This window comes from Mytilus edulis, chromosome 11 (genome assembly GCF_963676685.1).
Source record: "Mytilus edulis chromosome 11, xbMytEdul2.2, whole genome shotgun sequence".
NCBI lineage: Eukaryota > Metazoa > Mollusca > Bivalvia > Mytilida > Mytilidae > Mytilus > Mytilus edulis.
In genome coordinates, this window is record NC_092354.1 from 70,704,800 (window position 1) to 70,722,691 (window position 17,892).

Consider the following 17,892-nt stretch of genomic DNA (forward strand, 5'->3'; position numbering starts at 1 on the left):
ATCGATAAAAAATATTTTTTATGAGAATTAAAGGATCAAAAGTTGTACAGTTTAGATTATTAAAGATGAAATGGGTATAATCCTGCATGCAGTTGTAGTTATGTGACTGCCATTAAAGTATTCTTAGATTTGGCGTACTCAATATATTCTCTAGATCATATCAGTGGTCAAACCTACCGATGGGGATCTTTCCATGTCTTGATTTGGACAATGGTTGTTTTATTTCGTTGGACACTTAAATTCGTGGATAAAGTCATCCACGAAAACCACGAAAATTGGTACCCCACGAATAGAAGTACTTTCACAGTACTTAAACTAAAGTTATAGTGCGAAAACCAAGAAAATGCTTATTTTGGCCCTTTTTGACCCCTAATTCCTAAAATGATGGGACCAAAACTCCCATAATCAATCCCAACCTTCCGTTTGTGGTCATAAACCATGTGTTAAAATTTCATAGATTTCTATTTACTTTTACTAAAGTTAGAGTGCGAAAACTAAAAGTATTCGGACGACGACGACGCAAGACGACGCAAGACGACGACGACGACGCCAACGTGAAAGCAATATACGACGAAAAATTAAAATTTTTGCGGTCGTATAAAAAGTAAAGGTATAAGCGTCAATTAGATGATAACACATGAAATTCCAATGGATCAAAGATGTCAATTATAAACGGTCATTGAAGCACCTTACATATTGAGCAAAGCGCATGCCCTATAGTACGTGAACAACAACTACAACATAAAAAGGGATGCATCTTCTGTAATTAAAAAACTGATATCATAAATGTAGTAAAAAACATAATACTCAACATCATTGGACATTGAATAAATACAGGGACAAATCAAGGAAAAGAACAAAAGAACAAAGAAATCTTTAATTTCATGTTCTGCTTTATAGAAAATGTTCTTATAAAAGATGGCACAAGAAATGTCAACATTTGGTAACGATAAGGACCTCATCCAGCCGCCTTGTGAAAAGTCAGAAAATAGGGATCTATAATTTTCAATAACTGTAAAATATTACCAATTGTCAGTTTTGAATTTGGTTCGTATATCTTTTTAACTGCTAACTGGACAGATTGTTCCACTATGTCTGGCATGTTATTGCGAAATGCTTTGTTGAGGGATAGTTCTATTTGTTCTGGTAATTGCCCTGCAATATTGTCTAATTTCTGAAATGAAAAAGAAAAATCCGACTGTCCCTTGAATTATTCAGAAAAAGGTCAAACATAAAATTAGATATATTAAAATCGATATTGATATAAAACTCAAAACTAAACACGACTGAGTGCATCTAAATGCAATTAGTGTCAATGGAGCTCATCTTGATTTAAATGCATCTTTTACAGGAGATATTCTCAGTCGATATTTAAATACACATCATTGTCTTTGCCTAGTTAAGGTCTTTCCTTTTCTATAAGGAAAGACCTTACTGTATTTCTTCTGATTATTATTATTAAGGTCTTTCCTTTTTCTATAAGGAAAGACCTTACTGTATTTCTTCTGTTTATTATTATTATTCTTTTTCCGCCAAACTTTGACGAAGTTAGCAGCCTAAACCGTAAGACGTGTCGCTTTCATGTTCTCACTTTGTATCGGTGTCATGAATACCTATCCGGAACTCACCCTGTTAGTCGAAATATTTTGTCGGTTCGGAGTAATCCCTCCGAAACCAAAAAACCTTGTTATCGTTCCAACACCGTAACCGTAATAGATAGAAAAAAAACGAAGGGTGAAATTTGTTCAGGACCAGACCCCGGTTCTTCGTTACATTTGATTCGAAAAGATTCAACGACTCATTGGTAGGGTTATGTCCCTTTGAAAATTAACCGGTGTCGGTGGACCACCAAAACTCAGAAACCGTAAATCGTAGAGACCTAGGATCTTCACCATTCATCAACAATTCATGAGACTTTCAAAAATACCTCAAGGTCAAATGTGTATGTTGACCTTGACCTTTGACCTAACACCTTGTTATCAGAACATCTTAGAAACCATAATACTTACAGCAGTTTTGAATAGTGGAAAATGTTTGGGTCATTAAGGCGCAACTTTGTTACATTTTGACCGAAGAGATTTGACCTTTCTGTAAGGGGCATAACCCCTGATTTAGGTTTCTGAAAAGACAAAATCAGCTTTTACTGTATAACCAAAGGTCCTAGACCCATGGGGTCTTCAGCAATGACATTGGGGACTAATGACCTTGACAAAGGTCACAAGGTCAAAGGTCAAGGTCATGTCCCAGATAGCGAATTATGTGTTTTTGACCTTATTTTAAGGATTTTTAGTGTGTTTTAAACATTTTCAGTGTGTTTTAAAGCTTTTTAAGGTTGACCTTGACCTTTGACCTTACAACTTTTTAGTCGATATCTCAAAAACTATTGTACTTACAGAAATAGTAAATAGTGAAAAACGTTGAGGTGGATTAGGCGCAACTTTTTTACATTTGACAATACATTCTACGTCTATTGGAACATGTATTTTACATTACAAAAGGAAAGACCTCTCAATTGTTCAAGAACAATTGACATTTTAATTATTATTATTATTATTATTATTCTTTTTGTTCCGCCAAACTTTGACGAAGTTAGCCTCCGTAACCGTAAGACGTGTCGCTTTCATGTTCACACTTTGTATCGGTGTCATGAATACCTATCCGGAACTCACCCTGTGAGTCGAAATATTTTGTCGGTTCGGAGTAATCCCTCCGAAACCCAAAAACCTTGTTATCGTTCCAACACCGTAACCGTAATAGGTAGAAAAAAAACAAAGGGTGAAATTTGTTCAGGACCAGACCCTGGTTCTTCGTTACATTTGGATCGAAAAGATTCAACGACTCATTGGTAGGGTTATGCCCCTATGAAAATTAACTGGTGTCGGTTGACCACCAAAACTCAGAAACCGTAAGTCGTAGACACCTAGGATCTTCACCAATCATCATCAATTTATGTATCTTTGAAAAATACCTCAAGGTCAAATTTGTATGTTGACCTTGACCTTTGACCTAACACCTTGTTATGGGATAATCTCAGAAACCATTATACTTACAGAAGTTTTAAATAGTGGAAAATGTTTGGGTCATTACGGCACAGCTTTGTTACATTTTGACCGAAGAGATTTGACCTTTTTTTAAGGGGCATAACACCTGTTTTAGGTTTCTGGAAAGACAAAATCATCTTTTACTATATAACCAAAGGTCCTAGACCCATGGGGTCTTCGGCAATGACATTGGGGACTAATGACCTTGACAAAGGTCAAAAGGTCAAAGGTCAAGGTCATGTCCCATATAGCGAATTTGGTGTTTTTAACCTTATTTAAAGGTTTTTCAGTGTGTTTTAAAGCTTTTCAATACATTCTACGTCTATTTGAACATGTATTTTACATTACAAAAGGAAAGACCTCTCAATTGTTCAAGAACAATTGACAGTTTAATTTTTACTGTATCTATAAAAACTGAGAAATTGACTGGTAGTTTTGTCTGTGTTGACCTATTTGTTAAATGGTACTTCTGATTATTTGTACTGATTACATTTTGCTGCTCTAGCTTTTTGCCAAACGAAAACCGTTTAAATTGCCACATGTAAATTCCGACTATGTTATTATTTGATTGTAAATCTTGATATCTTTGCGCTTGTAACTATAACTTGGAACGACTTAAATTAAACTTAATAAATAATCTAAGATACGGTCATAAGAATACATCAAGTTGCTCTGGTTTATTTTATCCCAATTTCAATTGAAAGAACGACATTCGTGTTAAGCGGACAGCAACATCATGATATCATTTCCATGACCTTCCAATAATAGTTTATGTGAAGTCTTGATATAATTGGTCAACTTAATTTGACGATAATGAGATATTTGTAAAAATTTAAGTTAGAAAAGACAAATGCAAAGTATTAAAAGAAAAAACATTGTAACGTAAACTGAAAATGAATGGACAGAAGAAAGGACAAAAAGAATAAACAAAGATATTCAAAATTACTTATTAGATATTATAACAATCATTCGATCTCAAATGTGGTGCTTAAATCCCATATAAAACAACATTACCTCTTCAAGTTGTGTTTCCTTCTGAATCTGCTCCAACAACATATTTTGATATTGAACACATACAGTTTCATCCAGTGATCTGGTTTTAATGTCTGATAGAGACTGCTTGGCAGCGGCTTCATTTTTACAAACTTTAGCAATCTCCATAATTCCTGATTCAATGTCCAATATGTATCCTCCATAGTCAGCGTCGGATATTCTTCCTTCACTAGCATGTCCCTGGATCATATTTCTCATTTGGATAAGCATTTCGATTGTTTTTCGGAGTGGACAGCACTGTTCAATAAGAAGTTTAGTAAGATAATCGCTAAGATGACGTACAGCAATGCCTCGTGATGCTGACACGGTACAAACTAAATCACTTGGTACCATTCGATGATGTTGACAAGGCAACTCGGGCAAGTTAAATAAAAACTTCCATGACTGAAGATCTAACAACGGACTGGTCACTGGGAAAATGAAACCAGGTTGGCATTGACAGCATGGAACGTTTGGTTCCCTTAGATGATAAATAGTGTGCTTGTTTTGATTTAAGAAATCTTCTAGAGATAGCGATGGAACAATCAAACAGCTATACCAAAAGACATCGTTACACAAGTTTACCAATAAAGTTCTTGCTAAAGTTATATCGAGAAGAGCTGTTGTAATGCCTATGAGAATTTTAGCGCAACAAAAGTCACTTCGATTCACTGGCTTGCTGTGACCAGGTTTCTTTGCATACTTATCAAAGAGAACTTCCAATTGTGGATAGTGGAGAATACGGTTGTTTGGGAGAATATAACCTGGAGTACACTGACAACATTTTTTAGTATTGTAACACAGATGATATATTTGATGTTGATGTTGGTTTATGAAATCTTCAAACGATAGGTTACTCCTAGATAAATGGAGTTCTAAAAGATCAACAAATGAGGTCTTGGTGTTATCTACTATAAGTGTTGTTCCCCGATAAAAGTTCTCCCTTTCTTTGTTAGCCATATCTCTGTTACAATGTTTTAGTATGTGGGAATTACAGTTATCTTAATATGTCAAATCATCCTCATACAGTCTTTAAAAGAACAACAGCAAAAATGATTCATACTGAAAGAATAAAACAAATGTGTGTTAGAAACTTGTAATCAACATATAAAGCATTTGAGATTTTAACTCTGACAATTTAACCGCAAATCAAAGACATATTTATCAGTATAATATATATGAACATGCATACATTAAACAGTGTTTTATTTCTTATATTTATTGAACAAAAAATCCACTGGAATCTATAAAAAGTCGAAAACCGGGATGCAGGAGAACTTTCATCAATGGACACACTCAAACATTGCAGACTGGTATTTATCGGCTGTTTTTAAAAATCTTTGTCTGGATTCGTTCGTCCTTTTGCCTTTTTTCATGGCGTCGCAGCTTTCTTCGGCTCTTATTATGAGTATTGAATGTCCATCTTGGTATCTATCACTTTTGTACGGGCAATGACTGCTCTACCGATTTAGACAATTCTACCTTATTTGTAGATAATATCTAATTGATCATTTTTGCTATTTAAAATTTACCAATATCGATTGATAATTTTCAAGAGAATAAGGAAGATGAAAATATTGGTAAAAATCTTCATTTAAGGACTATTACTCATATATCTATTTTTAATGTATTTTATCATAGAAATAACTGTGTTATTTTGAAATACTATTTATATTATGTATATAAACCATTAAAGATGCCAGGATTTAAATTTTGTATTTGCGCCACACGTGCGTTTCGTCTTTAAAATAATGATCATTGAAGTTCGAATAAAAAAAAGGTTAAAAAGGTCAAATAAAGTACGAAGTTGAAGAGCATTAAGAACAGAAAATTCCTAAAAGTTTTGTTAAATACAGCTACAATCCTAAGTATGTTAACCTGTCAGATTATCTTTTTATAAATAGCTATTTTCCCCCTATGTTATGTATTAACCATGTCGGTCATGTGAGGTGACAAGGGGAATCATCGGACATATTTCTTCTAAATTCCATTATCTGTTTTTGACAAAAGATGGTTAAATTTTGCCTAGTATAAAAGGAAAACAAATAATTACGGACGACAGACGCTCATATAGTTTCAAGTATAGGACAAGGATAGCAAAAGAGACAGGCATCCCTCCTCCCCGAAAAAAAACTACCAAACGTCGATGACCCGCAATCATATCTTTTACTAGCTAAACTATAAGAAATATCTTGGAACTTTGACCGAAATAAAAGAAAAATATTTATTTTGCTCATAGTAAGTAGACAACTTTCCAAGGTTGATAGATTTATATTAAATAAATAGTAGCCAGCTTACATTTTATAAGAGTTTACTCCGTTTGTCATGTTTGTCCAGACATAATATAAATTCAAAAAAGATATAATTGATATTTTTCATCCTTGCGTTATTGAAAACAGCCATTATTAAAACGACTGACTCCTTTTAGCAATTACATTATTCTTTATGTCACCTTATCACTATACAATGTAAGTCTTTACAAATGTTAACTCGACCGTGTACCCTGTAAATACCTACCACAAGACTTAGTCTGGTTATATCTATTTTTATTCTATTCATATTTGTTGTAAAGTTGATATTTAATTTTGCTTTCAAAAGACATGCATAAAACGATTTTTGACCGGTAAATCCTTTTTGTATTAAACATAAAGAAACCAAGGACGTCTGTCAATATTGACCGTTAGCATATTTACAATGAGAATAATGTTGTCGTCACAATGTCGATTTCAACAAGGTAATGCAATAGTTAACCAAAAACGAAAGTTAATTAATTTTAATTCATTTTATACCTTTATCATGTTTATAAATGGGATTTATTTTGATTAAAGTAGATTGTATTTGTATGATTATTCTTAAACATTTGTAGAAGTCTAAAAACTTACCATCAAAACTTTCTTTAACACATAAATTGAAACTTCAGTCAAGGAAGTAATAAATATATTAAGATTGCGCATGCCAGTTTTAATTTGTGACGTAATCTTAACATAGGTATATTTGAGTACTAATATTATAGATCATTTCTTTAAATTACATTGGGGGTTTGTACTTATAAAGATTCATATTATACATGGTATTAAACCATTAAATATCTATAAAGAACCGATAAAATGCATTATTAAATCTGTTCCTCAAATATATAAAATACCTCTTAACACACATGTCGTTTGTATTATTATGTAGACAATTCAGGTCGAAAGTTCTTACCTACCTAATCTTAGTCTCTTTAAAAGATTTAAGTATGTGTTCAAAACAGAAGAAAAAACAGAGGCTAAAATGTATTATTTCAAAAATTAAAACAATATAAAAATGCAAAGAGCTCAATCTTTAAAAGACACTCTTCACTTCTGAAATGTTTCTTCTCCCCGTTTGCGTTTTCTGTTTGAGGTAGTTTGAAAGCTATAAGTAAGGACTCTGTTGGAACGTCACGTTAAAAAATCTATATCTGCCGCAATGATTTTTTTTGCATTTGCAACGTTTTTGTAACTGCAAATAAATGAAAAAAACAACTTTTACCTCACTGTTTAAAAATAAAACAAGCTTGTGAAACTACGATTTCTACGCTTTTAATTTCAGTAATAATCTTTTATTTGAACGTTTATATAAGCTTGGAGTAAAACTTAGAACTATGACAAGAGTTGCCGTAAATGTCAATTTTCAGCTATCGAGACAGACAAATGCATAAGTAGTAGCGGAATTCATCGTGTCAATACCGTCGTTGGCAGCTTGGGTTACAATAACATCACGTTGTGAACTGCATTGAGATGGACCGGGCAAGCATGGGATGTCAGGAGCTTTCACCGGAATTTAACCACTGAAGAAGTGACATTGTTTGTTATTAGGAAATCATATACCTCAGAGTACTAGTATATACAGTCATTATACGTCATTAATGTTGTTTACAATATGTACACAAGTTTATACATGTTGAATGTATGGCTCAATGTTTGTGTTTTAAAGAAAATGTATAATAAGAACAAAATGTATATCCACACATATGTAATACATAAATTGGTCTGATGTAGTGCAAGAGTATTCTCAGATTTTAAGGAATTCATCTACATATAGGACGTCACAAATATACACTAATTCGTTAAATCTACTAAATCTTTCTTTTAGAACATTATTGCAGTTAAAACATTTCAAATTTTTAGGGCTAAAATTAATATGGCGAAACCTTGTTTTGGATATAAATTGTACATGGCGTTTAAACCTAATTAGAAAAAATAAAAACAATAAAAATTTATAAAGCGCCCTATATAAAAAATGAAAATTACTCTCAGATGTTGTACATTCACATAGTAATTAAATTAAATCTATGACAAAAACATAAAACATACATTGTGTCAAATACTGAAATAAAAAAATACATAAAATAAAAGGTCCATACGAAAATACATGTTAAAACAAAGAATTGAAAATTAACAACATAGACTAAAAGCATACAGAACAACTCTCAAACGAAATACAAAAAGGTAAAAAAAAGCTCGTAAAAGAGAAAATAATCAATCTTATTAAAAAGCAATGCGATGAAAATGAAATTTTAGCTGAGATTTAAAACACTTTAGGGACTTGCATTGTCTTAAACTGTTCGGGTAGTTATTGTGGCGTCATATATTATTAGGGTTACTCAAATTATTATGACGCAACAAGCGTTTCCTATGGAGAAGAATTGAACAGATCGATATAATACCATTAACATGGTCACAATTATAAAGCAAATGTTTACAAAACCTTGAATATTTTAGATACTAGGGCTTTTCTATCTCACAATAGATAGAAAAAATCAGCTTATTTGGCAAAACGTTTATGAATTATCGGTCCTCAATGCTTTTCAACTTAGTAATTTATTTGGACTACACCATTTATTGATTTGAACGTCACTGATGAATCATTTGAAGAGGAAACGCGCAAATATAAAATTGCAATCCTGGTTTCTATGATGAGTTCATTATCAAAAAAGCCTTTGCAAACCATATTGTGCATTGTGTCTTATTTGAAAAAAAAAACCGTTTTACTGTTGAATGTTCAATGCATTTGTTGTATCAGTTGTGTATAGTTGCTGTGTAGATATCCTTACTGAAATTGAATAAATCATATTTAGGCTGTGTTATTCAGATTCTAACTGCTCTGCAAATGCCTTTTACGTTTGTTGCTGACCAATTTCAAGTCAGTTTATAACATAGAATACGATAAGATTAAAAACACTCTTCTTTTAGAATCAATGCCTAATTGCTGGATATCAATACATTACGTAAATATAGTCCATTACTGTATGATTTACGTTTGAACTTGCACCATAAAAGAACAAAACACTTGGAGGACACTAAAAATCAACTTTATAATTAAGTTTTATATTTCCCAACAATACATCACCATTGAAATTGTATGTATTCTCCATACAGTATAGGTTCTTTGAAAGTAAACCACAAGCTTTACATGATTTAATTGATACACAGGTATTCAAACATTTAAACCACTGTTTTGACACGATACCTACATTTAAATATAGTTTTCAACCTCAACGTTGAGAACATATCATTTCGTACCACGTCATATAAAAAACTATAAATACATATGTGAATTTAAAGTGCCTTTCAAAAGAAAGTTCATTGATATATCGCCCTTGAAAGACGAATCATTTTTAGATATGTTGTACAATAGAAAAATAAATAGATTCATAATCAATGTAAAAGGATTTAAACAAGTTTTTTTTTTAAAGTACAGGATATTTCTGTAATTGCGATATAAAAAGAGTTTGCAAAAAAACATTGTTAAAAAGTCATATTGTTAATATATATTGTTATTGAAAGACAAAGCAATATTGAATATGTTATTTATAATGTAGTTTATAATCAATATAGATTGATTTGTTCAGGGTTTTAATAGGTGCATGGTTGGTTTGACATGTTTAAAACATAACGTTCGATAGTCATTGAAAACAATTGTACTGTAGAGGATATGTCTTGCGTTTCTTTTAAAACCAAGGTATGAAAAGTGATCATGGTGATATCAAGTTGAATGAAAGTCATGTTCATATATGTTTTTTCCCACCTGACACAAGTACAGAAAAAAGCATTTTTATTATAACATGTGTTGTTTCATATTGGCTCTGGTACACCCCCAAGACTATCATGTCAGCTCGGGGCTTGAGCCGTAAGTTGATGCCAGGCAACTAATCAAATCAAATCAATCAAATCATTTATTGGTTTAAAATCCAAATATTGGATTGTTACCAAGTCAAATATGACAATCATAACAAACATACAATATTAAAATTTAAACAACATTCATATTCTGTAAGACTATATTTAGATGTTTTGGAGGAGATACTTCTGCAAATTTGAAAGATCCCTGTACAATATTCATAGGTAGTTGTCATAACATAACAATAACAAATACTATAAGAAAAATATAAAATAGCCATAACTGTTAAATCGACTAGTTTTTCTTATCAGCTAGGCTATTTCTTAAAACATATAACTCCCTTTACAATAGTTTTAGTTACGTCAAACTCATTAATATGAAGGAAAAAACACAAATATAATCTATTTATCACATATTCATGTTCTGCAGAAAGAAAAAGAACTATTTACATCATTTTGGATGACTATTTTGAATATGGTCAAACACAAAAATAAGAATATGTCATAAATTGGGCTAAAGCGATAATAATTGGTTGACTAGTAATTGCATATGCAACAAATATGTTATAATCTGCGATATTCTATATAGAGTTAAATATGTCTGCAATGAAGTGTTTTTTTGTTGAACATTTTAACCCCTGACTATATCGTAATTTGACTGCAAATACGTTCAATACAATTCGTCAAAATGAACAAAAATATCTCTTTAGAAATTAATGGTTCCTGATTTTCTCCTGTATGAAAATTCTTCTGTTTAAGTTTCGTAAATATTCCGTGAGTGTATACAAAATTACTTATAATGTATAATATCTAAACCCATATTGAAACTCAATCTACGACGATGACTGAACCTATAAAGTCACTATGCGACTTTTGACGGAAATGACAGAAAAAAAGACACCGGCTATTTTGCAGTCATATAAACCGTGTTTCTGGTGATAATACTGTCAAGGACAGTTTTGGACCGTTACATGCATATTGTACACTGCTTTGTAAAATCCTTTTTTGGATAGAGTATATTGTTATTATTTAGCTTTTATTGCGTAAGAGAAAGGCACTTCGAAATAACTGTGTTCTCGGAACAGTAGTTATTAAATGGCTGATTTTTCAATCCAATGTTATTTTGTCAGGCTGTTCATTATAGTTTTTAAAAGAATTCTTTCACTTCTTTATAAATTATTATAGCTGACTTTGCGTTACTGGTTTTGTTCATTGTTGAAGATTAAACGGTAAAAATAGCTGTTAACTTCCATATTATTCAGTCTCTGGTGGACATTCTATTGGCAATCATTCACTTTTTTAATATTTATGTATATTTACTCATCAAAGTCCTCTGTGCAAATATTTTGAATTATTACTAGTCTATACCGTACAATGGAACACTATTAATTTTATTTAAAGGAATTGGCTGCTTATTAAATTTCGGGTAACGTCGCCGTAATAAACTGATAGTAACCTTTATAACCTATCGGCACACAATCATGGAGCACGTGATTTGTTTTATGACAGAGCAATTTTTATTCTGTTAGTTTATATATATCCTTTGCGTTCTAATTTTTTAATCAAACATTGTCATACGAGTCGTTAAATTATTTGGTGTATCAGATTACTACTTTTAGAATCGGTTAATACTATCTTCACTTTACATTTATTTATTTTTTCTCTCGTCAAAGATCACCCCTTTGCACTTGCGTTTAATTCCCTATGATAATGTAAAGATAAGATTGCTACATACGACAAATCTGTTTGCGAATGAGATTGCGAGAACGCAATAATTCAATAGAGGTAAAGTTTTGAAGATTTTGATAAATAACAGGGTTTTTATTAAGAGAAGGTTTTTGTATACGTGATTTATGTTGACGCACAGTCATGCAAGGCTATGAAATGTATCCATTTGATTTTGATTATGTTCGAAGGATGTTTGATTAGGTATTGTGGAGCAATATTTTCGACTTCAGATTATAAAAAAGGTCATATTTTGTTTATATCTTTGCACACGTTTAGTCTGTTAACCTTATTATGATCATCTGGTTCTTCTATTAGTATGACAATCCAATAAAAACTGTCATGTATTTGATGAATTTAGAACTATGTTCAATATTATGTACTGGTAAAAGCCTTAAAGATATTTTACATTCCCAAACAATCAGTAAATAGAGAGTCTATGATAATTGGTCAGGTACCCTTCAGGTACCTATCTCTAGTATACGTCACTGATTATTACTCACGGACATGCGCAATCATATATTTTTTCTCTCAATATGATAAACAAACATTTCTAAGGTAAGTTCATAGACTTCTTTAATAGTTTCAGAAAATAACGTAGAGGTACTATCTTAATTAGCACTCAAGTCAATACAGTTGACCTCGTTTATATGAAGTCAAATGTTAAAAATATTACTTTCAGTTTCAGTTCAGATATTAAACAATAATGTTGAAATAAACATTGTGACAAAAAGAGTTCTGATTGTATTTCCTTAATGATCCATATTATCATATGTTCTTCATTTTTCTGTAAGACTTATATTCGATTCAAAATGAATTTGCTTTTCAAAAATCATATTCATTTGGTAATATATATGTAGTTTATAATCAATATAAATTGATTTGTTCAGGTTATTTAATAGGTGCATCTTGGTTGGTTTCACATGTTTAAAAACTTAACATTAACTAGACATGTTACGAAAAGGTATATTCTCTACGCTGAGGTTGACAAATTAGACTTTAAATTTGGGAACGGTGTCAAAATACTGATTATAGATTTAAACAGGTAAAATTTCAATTCTGTGCGTCTTAGTTAATTCAAATCACAATTATCTAGAGAATCATTATGTAACATCCTATCTTTTGTGATATCATTGCTGGCAGGGGCGGATCCATTCATTTTAAAGGGTGTGTGTATGCGTGTGTGTGTGGAGGGGGGTCCCAACACAAGATAAAGGGGAGGGGGTTCCAACCATATGTCCCAATTCAAATGCATTGATCGTCCAAACAAAAGTGGGTTCCAACCCCCGAACCTCCCCCCCCCCCCCCTTGATCCGCCAGTCCAGCATATCATAAGACATGAAAGGTGTACGCGTGCAGGAGTGGGTTGGCTAGAAAAGGGAGAGCTGAGAGTTATACAAGTTCATTCGATTCTAGATTGATAATATATACATAGTACATGTAAGCTAGTTAGATACTAGCTTTATTTGTTGTATTACAGTTCCTGACAAAGTTCATAATGTCGCTCCACTCGCACAAAGCTCTACAGTCTGGTCGATTTGTCAGTCGGGTGTCTCCATAAACTTCCAATTACTCTGAAAGTGTTTAAGCGCCTTATAGCGCGTTCGACATATACCCGGCACTCTGATATACGCAAATTCATTTTTTTATATTTCTTCTTTTAGCTCTTAATTGTTGGCGTCTGAAGGGGGTTACGAAGGGCGATCGAAATGGATAAAAAAAATCCGCTAAGATGAGAAAATTCTAGGGGAAATCTAACTCCAAACCTGGTCCAATTAAAGGCAATATATTATACTGTTGGGCATCATGTTGGTGTCCTATGAAACCACTTCGAATAAATCTTAGTTATTTGATTTCTGTTGTCCACAATCACCTCTGTATGAATGCAATGTCTTCATAAGGTGATGTTAAGGTGTAAATGCAAAGTCATTATGCAATGCTTTTGAAGCTCTGCAGGGATGTTCAACCGGTGAGTAGTGAGTCAAATTTTACACAAACCTCTTATCGTTCTGAACATGCATGAAATATTTGCCACTGGAAGTTAGGCAACCAAAAATCAATCAATCAAAAAATCAAAAAAACCTAATAAAGAAAATACATATTGAGCTGAAATTGTTCAAATTAAGACAAATTTAGAAGGAAATAAACGAAGAAAATACATGCCTTCGCCGCTATATGACCGGGAGTAAGTTTTCTAAAATTATAAAATGCAACAAGTTTCAAGTTGAAATCATATAAAACACGTCTTTTAGGTGATTTAAAACATACCCCATTAGATAAAATTTAGATGGCAAACAACTGGATCAAAATACATATGATCACTCTTTTGTTTGCTTTTTATTACTTTATAAAAAAAAAAAACAAAAAAAAAACGTTACATATATACATGATATATTCAACAGAAGGTATAAAACAGATTATCATACTTGATTATTTGTTAGGTCTAATAAGGACTCGCCGAAGAATTCACACACGTATGTACTCCGTGTCTCCGTTACCCGCACATCTCTGTATTGTCTATGTGTTTATCCCATGTTAGGTTGTTGCTGATGGTTACTCCAAGATATTTACTTGCTTCCTCTGTGTCTAGAGTATGACCGTGTAGCTGGTCTATTTTTTGGGGATATTCTGATGACAAGGCATTTTTTGGCATTGAAACTCATCTACCATTTGTTTTCCCAGTCTTCCAATGCTGTTAAGTCCTTTTGAAGTAGTTCACTGTCAGCTTGGTTGGTGATGGTACGAAAGAGTAGGCTGTCATCCACGAACAATTTGGTCTCTGATGTAGATGCTGTTTCTGGCATGTCGTTTATGTAGGCCAGGAACAGAAATGGACCAAGAACTGTGCCTTGGGGTACACCAGAGAGTACTGGTACTTGTGAGGAGACAGCACCCTCTAATATCACGCTCTGCTTTCTGTTATGTAGGAAGGAGCGAATCCATTTATTGGTTTTGGGGTTGACGCCATAGTATTCCAGCTTGTGTAGGAGTCGGTGATGTGGTGATGTGGTACCTTGTCAAATGCTTTTGCAAAGTCTAGTAGGATGATGTCTACTTGGCCGCTGCTTTTTAATTTTGATGCAATGTCGTTGATGGTTACGATTAGTTGGGATTCGCATGATCGTCTTTTGCGGAATCCGTGTTGTGCATCAGTTAGTATTTTATTTTTGTCAAAGTGGTCCATGATGTTGCTATGTACAATATGTTCTAAGACCTTACACGTGATAGAAGTTAGAGATAGTGGTCTGTAGTAAGATGCTAGGTGCCTTTCGTCTTTTTTAAAAAGTGGAACTACATTGGCATCTCTCCAGTCTTGCGGGACATCACCAGTGTTCAATGATGTTTGGTATAGGTCTGTGAGTATCGGAGCAAGTTGTTCTGCTGCTGCTTTCAGTATAAAGGCTGGTATTAAGTCGGGACCAGTAGCTTTATGCGGTTTCAGGTTTTTTAACAATTTGTGGACTCCGTTGGTACTAATTTTTATGTCCTTCATGGTGTAGTATGGACATTTTCCTTTATCTGGAAAGTTATTTAGGTTTTCTTTGGTAAATACTGACTGGAATTGGTCGTTTAAAATGTCAGCTTTGCTCTTGTTGTCACTTTGCAGAAATCCCATTTTGTTTTTTAACGGTGCCACTCCTGTCCATTCTTGACCTTTGCTTTTGATATAAGACCAGAACTTCTTTGCATTATCTCTATAGTCTGAACTGACCTCTTCCATATATTTCTTGTTGGCTTGCCGGACCTCCCACTGAACTTCTTGTTGTAGTCTTTTATATCTATCTTTGTCTCTTTTCTTTTTAGTTTTTCTAGCCTTCTTGTGTGCTTTCTGCTTTTGGTTTATTTTGCGTCTAATGGTTGTATTGATCCATGGATGGGTGTTTCTTCCAAGGTCATTTTTGTTGGTACTCTTTTCTCTATGGTGGTTTGTACAGCTGTTTTAAATGCCTGCCATAAAGACTCAACGCTTCTATCTTTGATGTTTTTGAAGGTAGTTATAAAGTTTTGTAGGTCTTCAGTATCTCAACAGTATAAATTTGGCCTGACATGTGAACAGACTTATTCTGCACTGTTTATGACATTCTATTGCTGTTATTTACTCCTTTTTATTATGGCTAAACTAAACTTTGAAGAATTAAGAATCAATTTGGTATAGTAAGATACCCTTTTGGTTCAACTAAGTTGGAATACCCTGAATAATTCCCCATGTAGTTTAATTTTGATTTATTTTTATTAAACATTTAATTAATTGTTTTCACTTGGAATATAAGTCAATTTGAAAGTTACTAACAAACAGCATTTAAATTTTTGCCATTCGCAAAACTGCCAGTCAAATTTGCTTTACTAAAATAGGTATCTTATAGGCAGTTTTAAAATGTGACCATGTGTCTCTTTTGGACCCCACAATTCATCTTTTGGGTTTATGTGGATAAAAAAAGAGGAGGGGGGGGGGGGGGCTTTCGTTTAGGTCAAAGAATTTGTTCCCATCTTGATTCAAAACCTTATTCATTTTTTAGAACAACCCAAAAACATTTGTTATTCAAATTTTAGTGTTGAATTTTATAATTTTTTTTCAAAAATAAATATTTGTGATAACTCCTTCCTGAGAAGAAAACGAATGTTTAGAACTATATTGTGCATGTCTGTTTGAGATCCATTTCATAAGACCAATGATTTCTATAGAAATCATTGATGGAACCCATTATAAATACATTTTTTTTATTATTCCTGGAGTAGATAATAATTTTCTTTTAATCTTTGGGAATTATTCAATTTGTTTTTATGTTAAAATAATTAACTTCATAATTTTGATGAAAAAAATCCATTTTAATTCAATTTTTTTTAATCAAAATGATGATTTTCATTTTCATCTATCAACAATCTTTTTAAATTGTAGTGCCATGTTCGGTCAACTGATAAGTTGTATGGCTGATAACAGGTAAAGCAGTTATTTCTATTTGACAGTTGCGTGTACTCTTGGGTGTGGAATACCTTAATCTTATGGGGAACATCCTGTCCATGTGTAATACTTAATATATATATTCCAACAGATGACATTACACAAATTTTTCTACTGTTAAATAAATGATTTGTATATCATCATAATTTGCTATTTATAAAAATCACATTTTGGTATAATAATTATTTACCATATCAACATTGAATATTATGAATGTAGAATGAAATATGTCTACAGTATGATTGGTTTTAATCATTTAATTTATAAGATTTAGGAATCAAAATTTGTAATTATTTAAAAACCCACATTCAAATTGTTTTATATCAACACACCCACATTTGAATTATTTTATACTTTAGATTTCATAGCCATAGCCATATTTGCATTTGTAAAAATATTTATATACCCAAATTTTCAATTATTTTACATGCCCAACTTTTTTTTTGTAAGAAGTGAACAACAGTATATCATATAAAGAGAAATAAAAATTAAAGTTATCTCATGAATATTGGTCATGATTTGTAAAACTCAGAACTGTCAAGTAAATTTAAGACACAATTCAGAATATGTCAAGCCATACTGAGAAAAAATAAGAATGTCGAGAATATGTCGAGAAATATCAAGACAGTATTCAAATGTCAAGAATTTGTCAAAAAAATTTAAGACCATATTCAGAATGTCGAGAATATGTCGAGTAAATTTCATACAAATCTATAAATGAGAATTTGTCAAGAAAAATTAAGACACGAGTCATACTTTTGGAGAATGTCGAGTAAAAGTTCATGCAAATCAAGACAAAAACTGGTCTTTTCAGACTTTTAGACTTTTGTAGTGTATCTAGTCTAGGGACACATTCGTCTGGTTCTATAAGAGACTAGATATGTGCAGACAACAGTATGCATTTCAATGATTATAAAAACCTAACGTATAGACTTGATTGATTTATTTAGCTCTATTAAAACTCAAATTAATGGTAAAATATATCAAACTA

The 17,892-nt window shown here is 32.3% G+C and overlaps 1 protein-coding gene across 1 annotated transcript; it reads right to left on the reverse strand.

Moving 5' to 3' along the window:
- Positions 1-863: 863 nt before the first annotated feature.
- LOC139496178 (uncharacterized) lies at positions 864-7,021 on the reverse strand. Its single transcript, XM_071284647.1, has 3 exons — positions 6,956-7,021; positions 4,056-5,135; positions 864-1,174 (listed from the first exon to the last, which is right to left on the reverse strand). The coding sequence occupies exons 2-3, from the start codon at positions 5,031-5,033 to the stop codon at positions 959-961; spliced, it is 1,194 nt and encodes a 397-aa protein (XP_071140748.1). The 5' UTR covers positions 5,034-5,135; positions 6,956-7,021; the 3' UTR covers positions 864-958.
- Between the last annotated feature and the right edge of the window lie 10,871 nt (positions 7,022-17,892).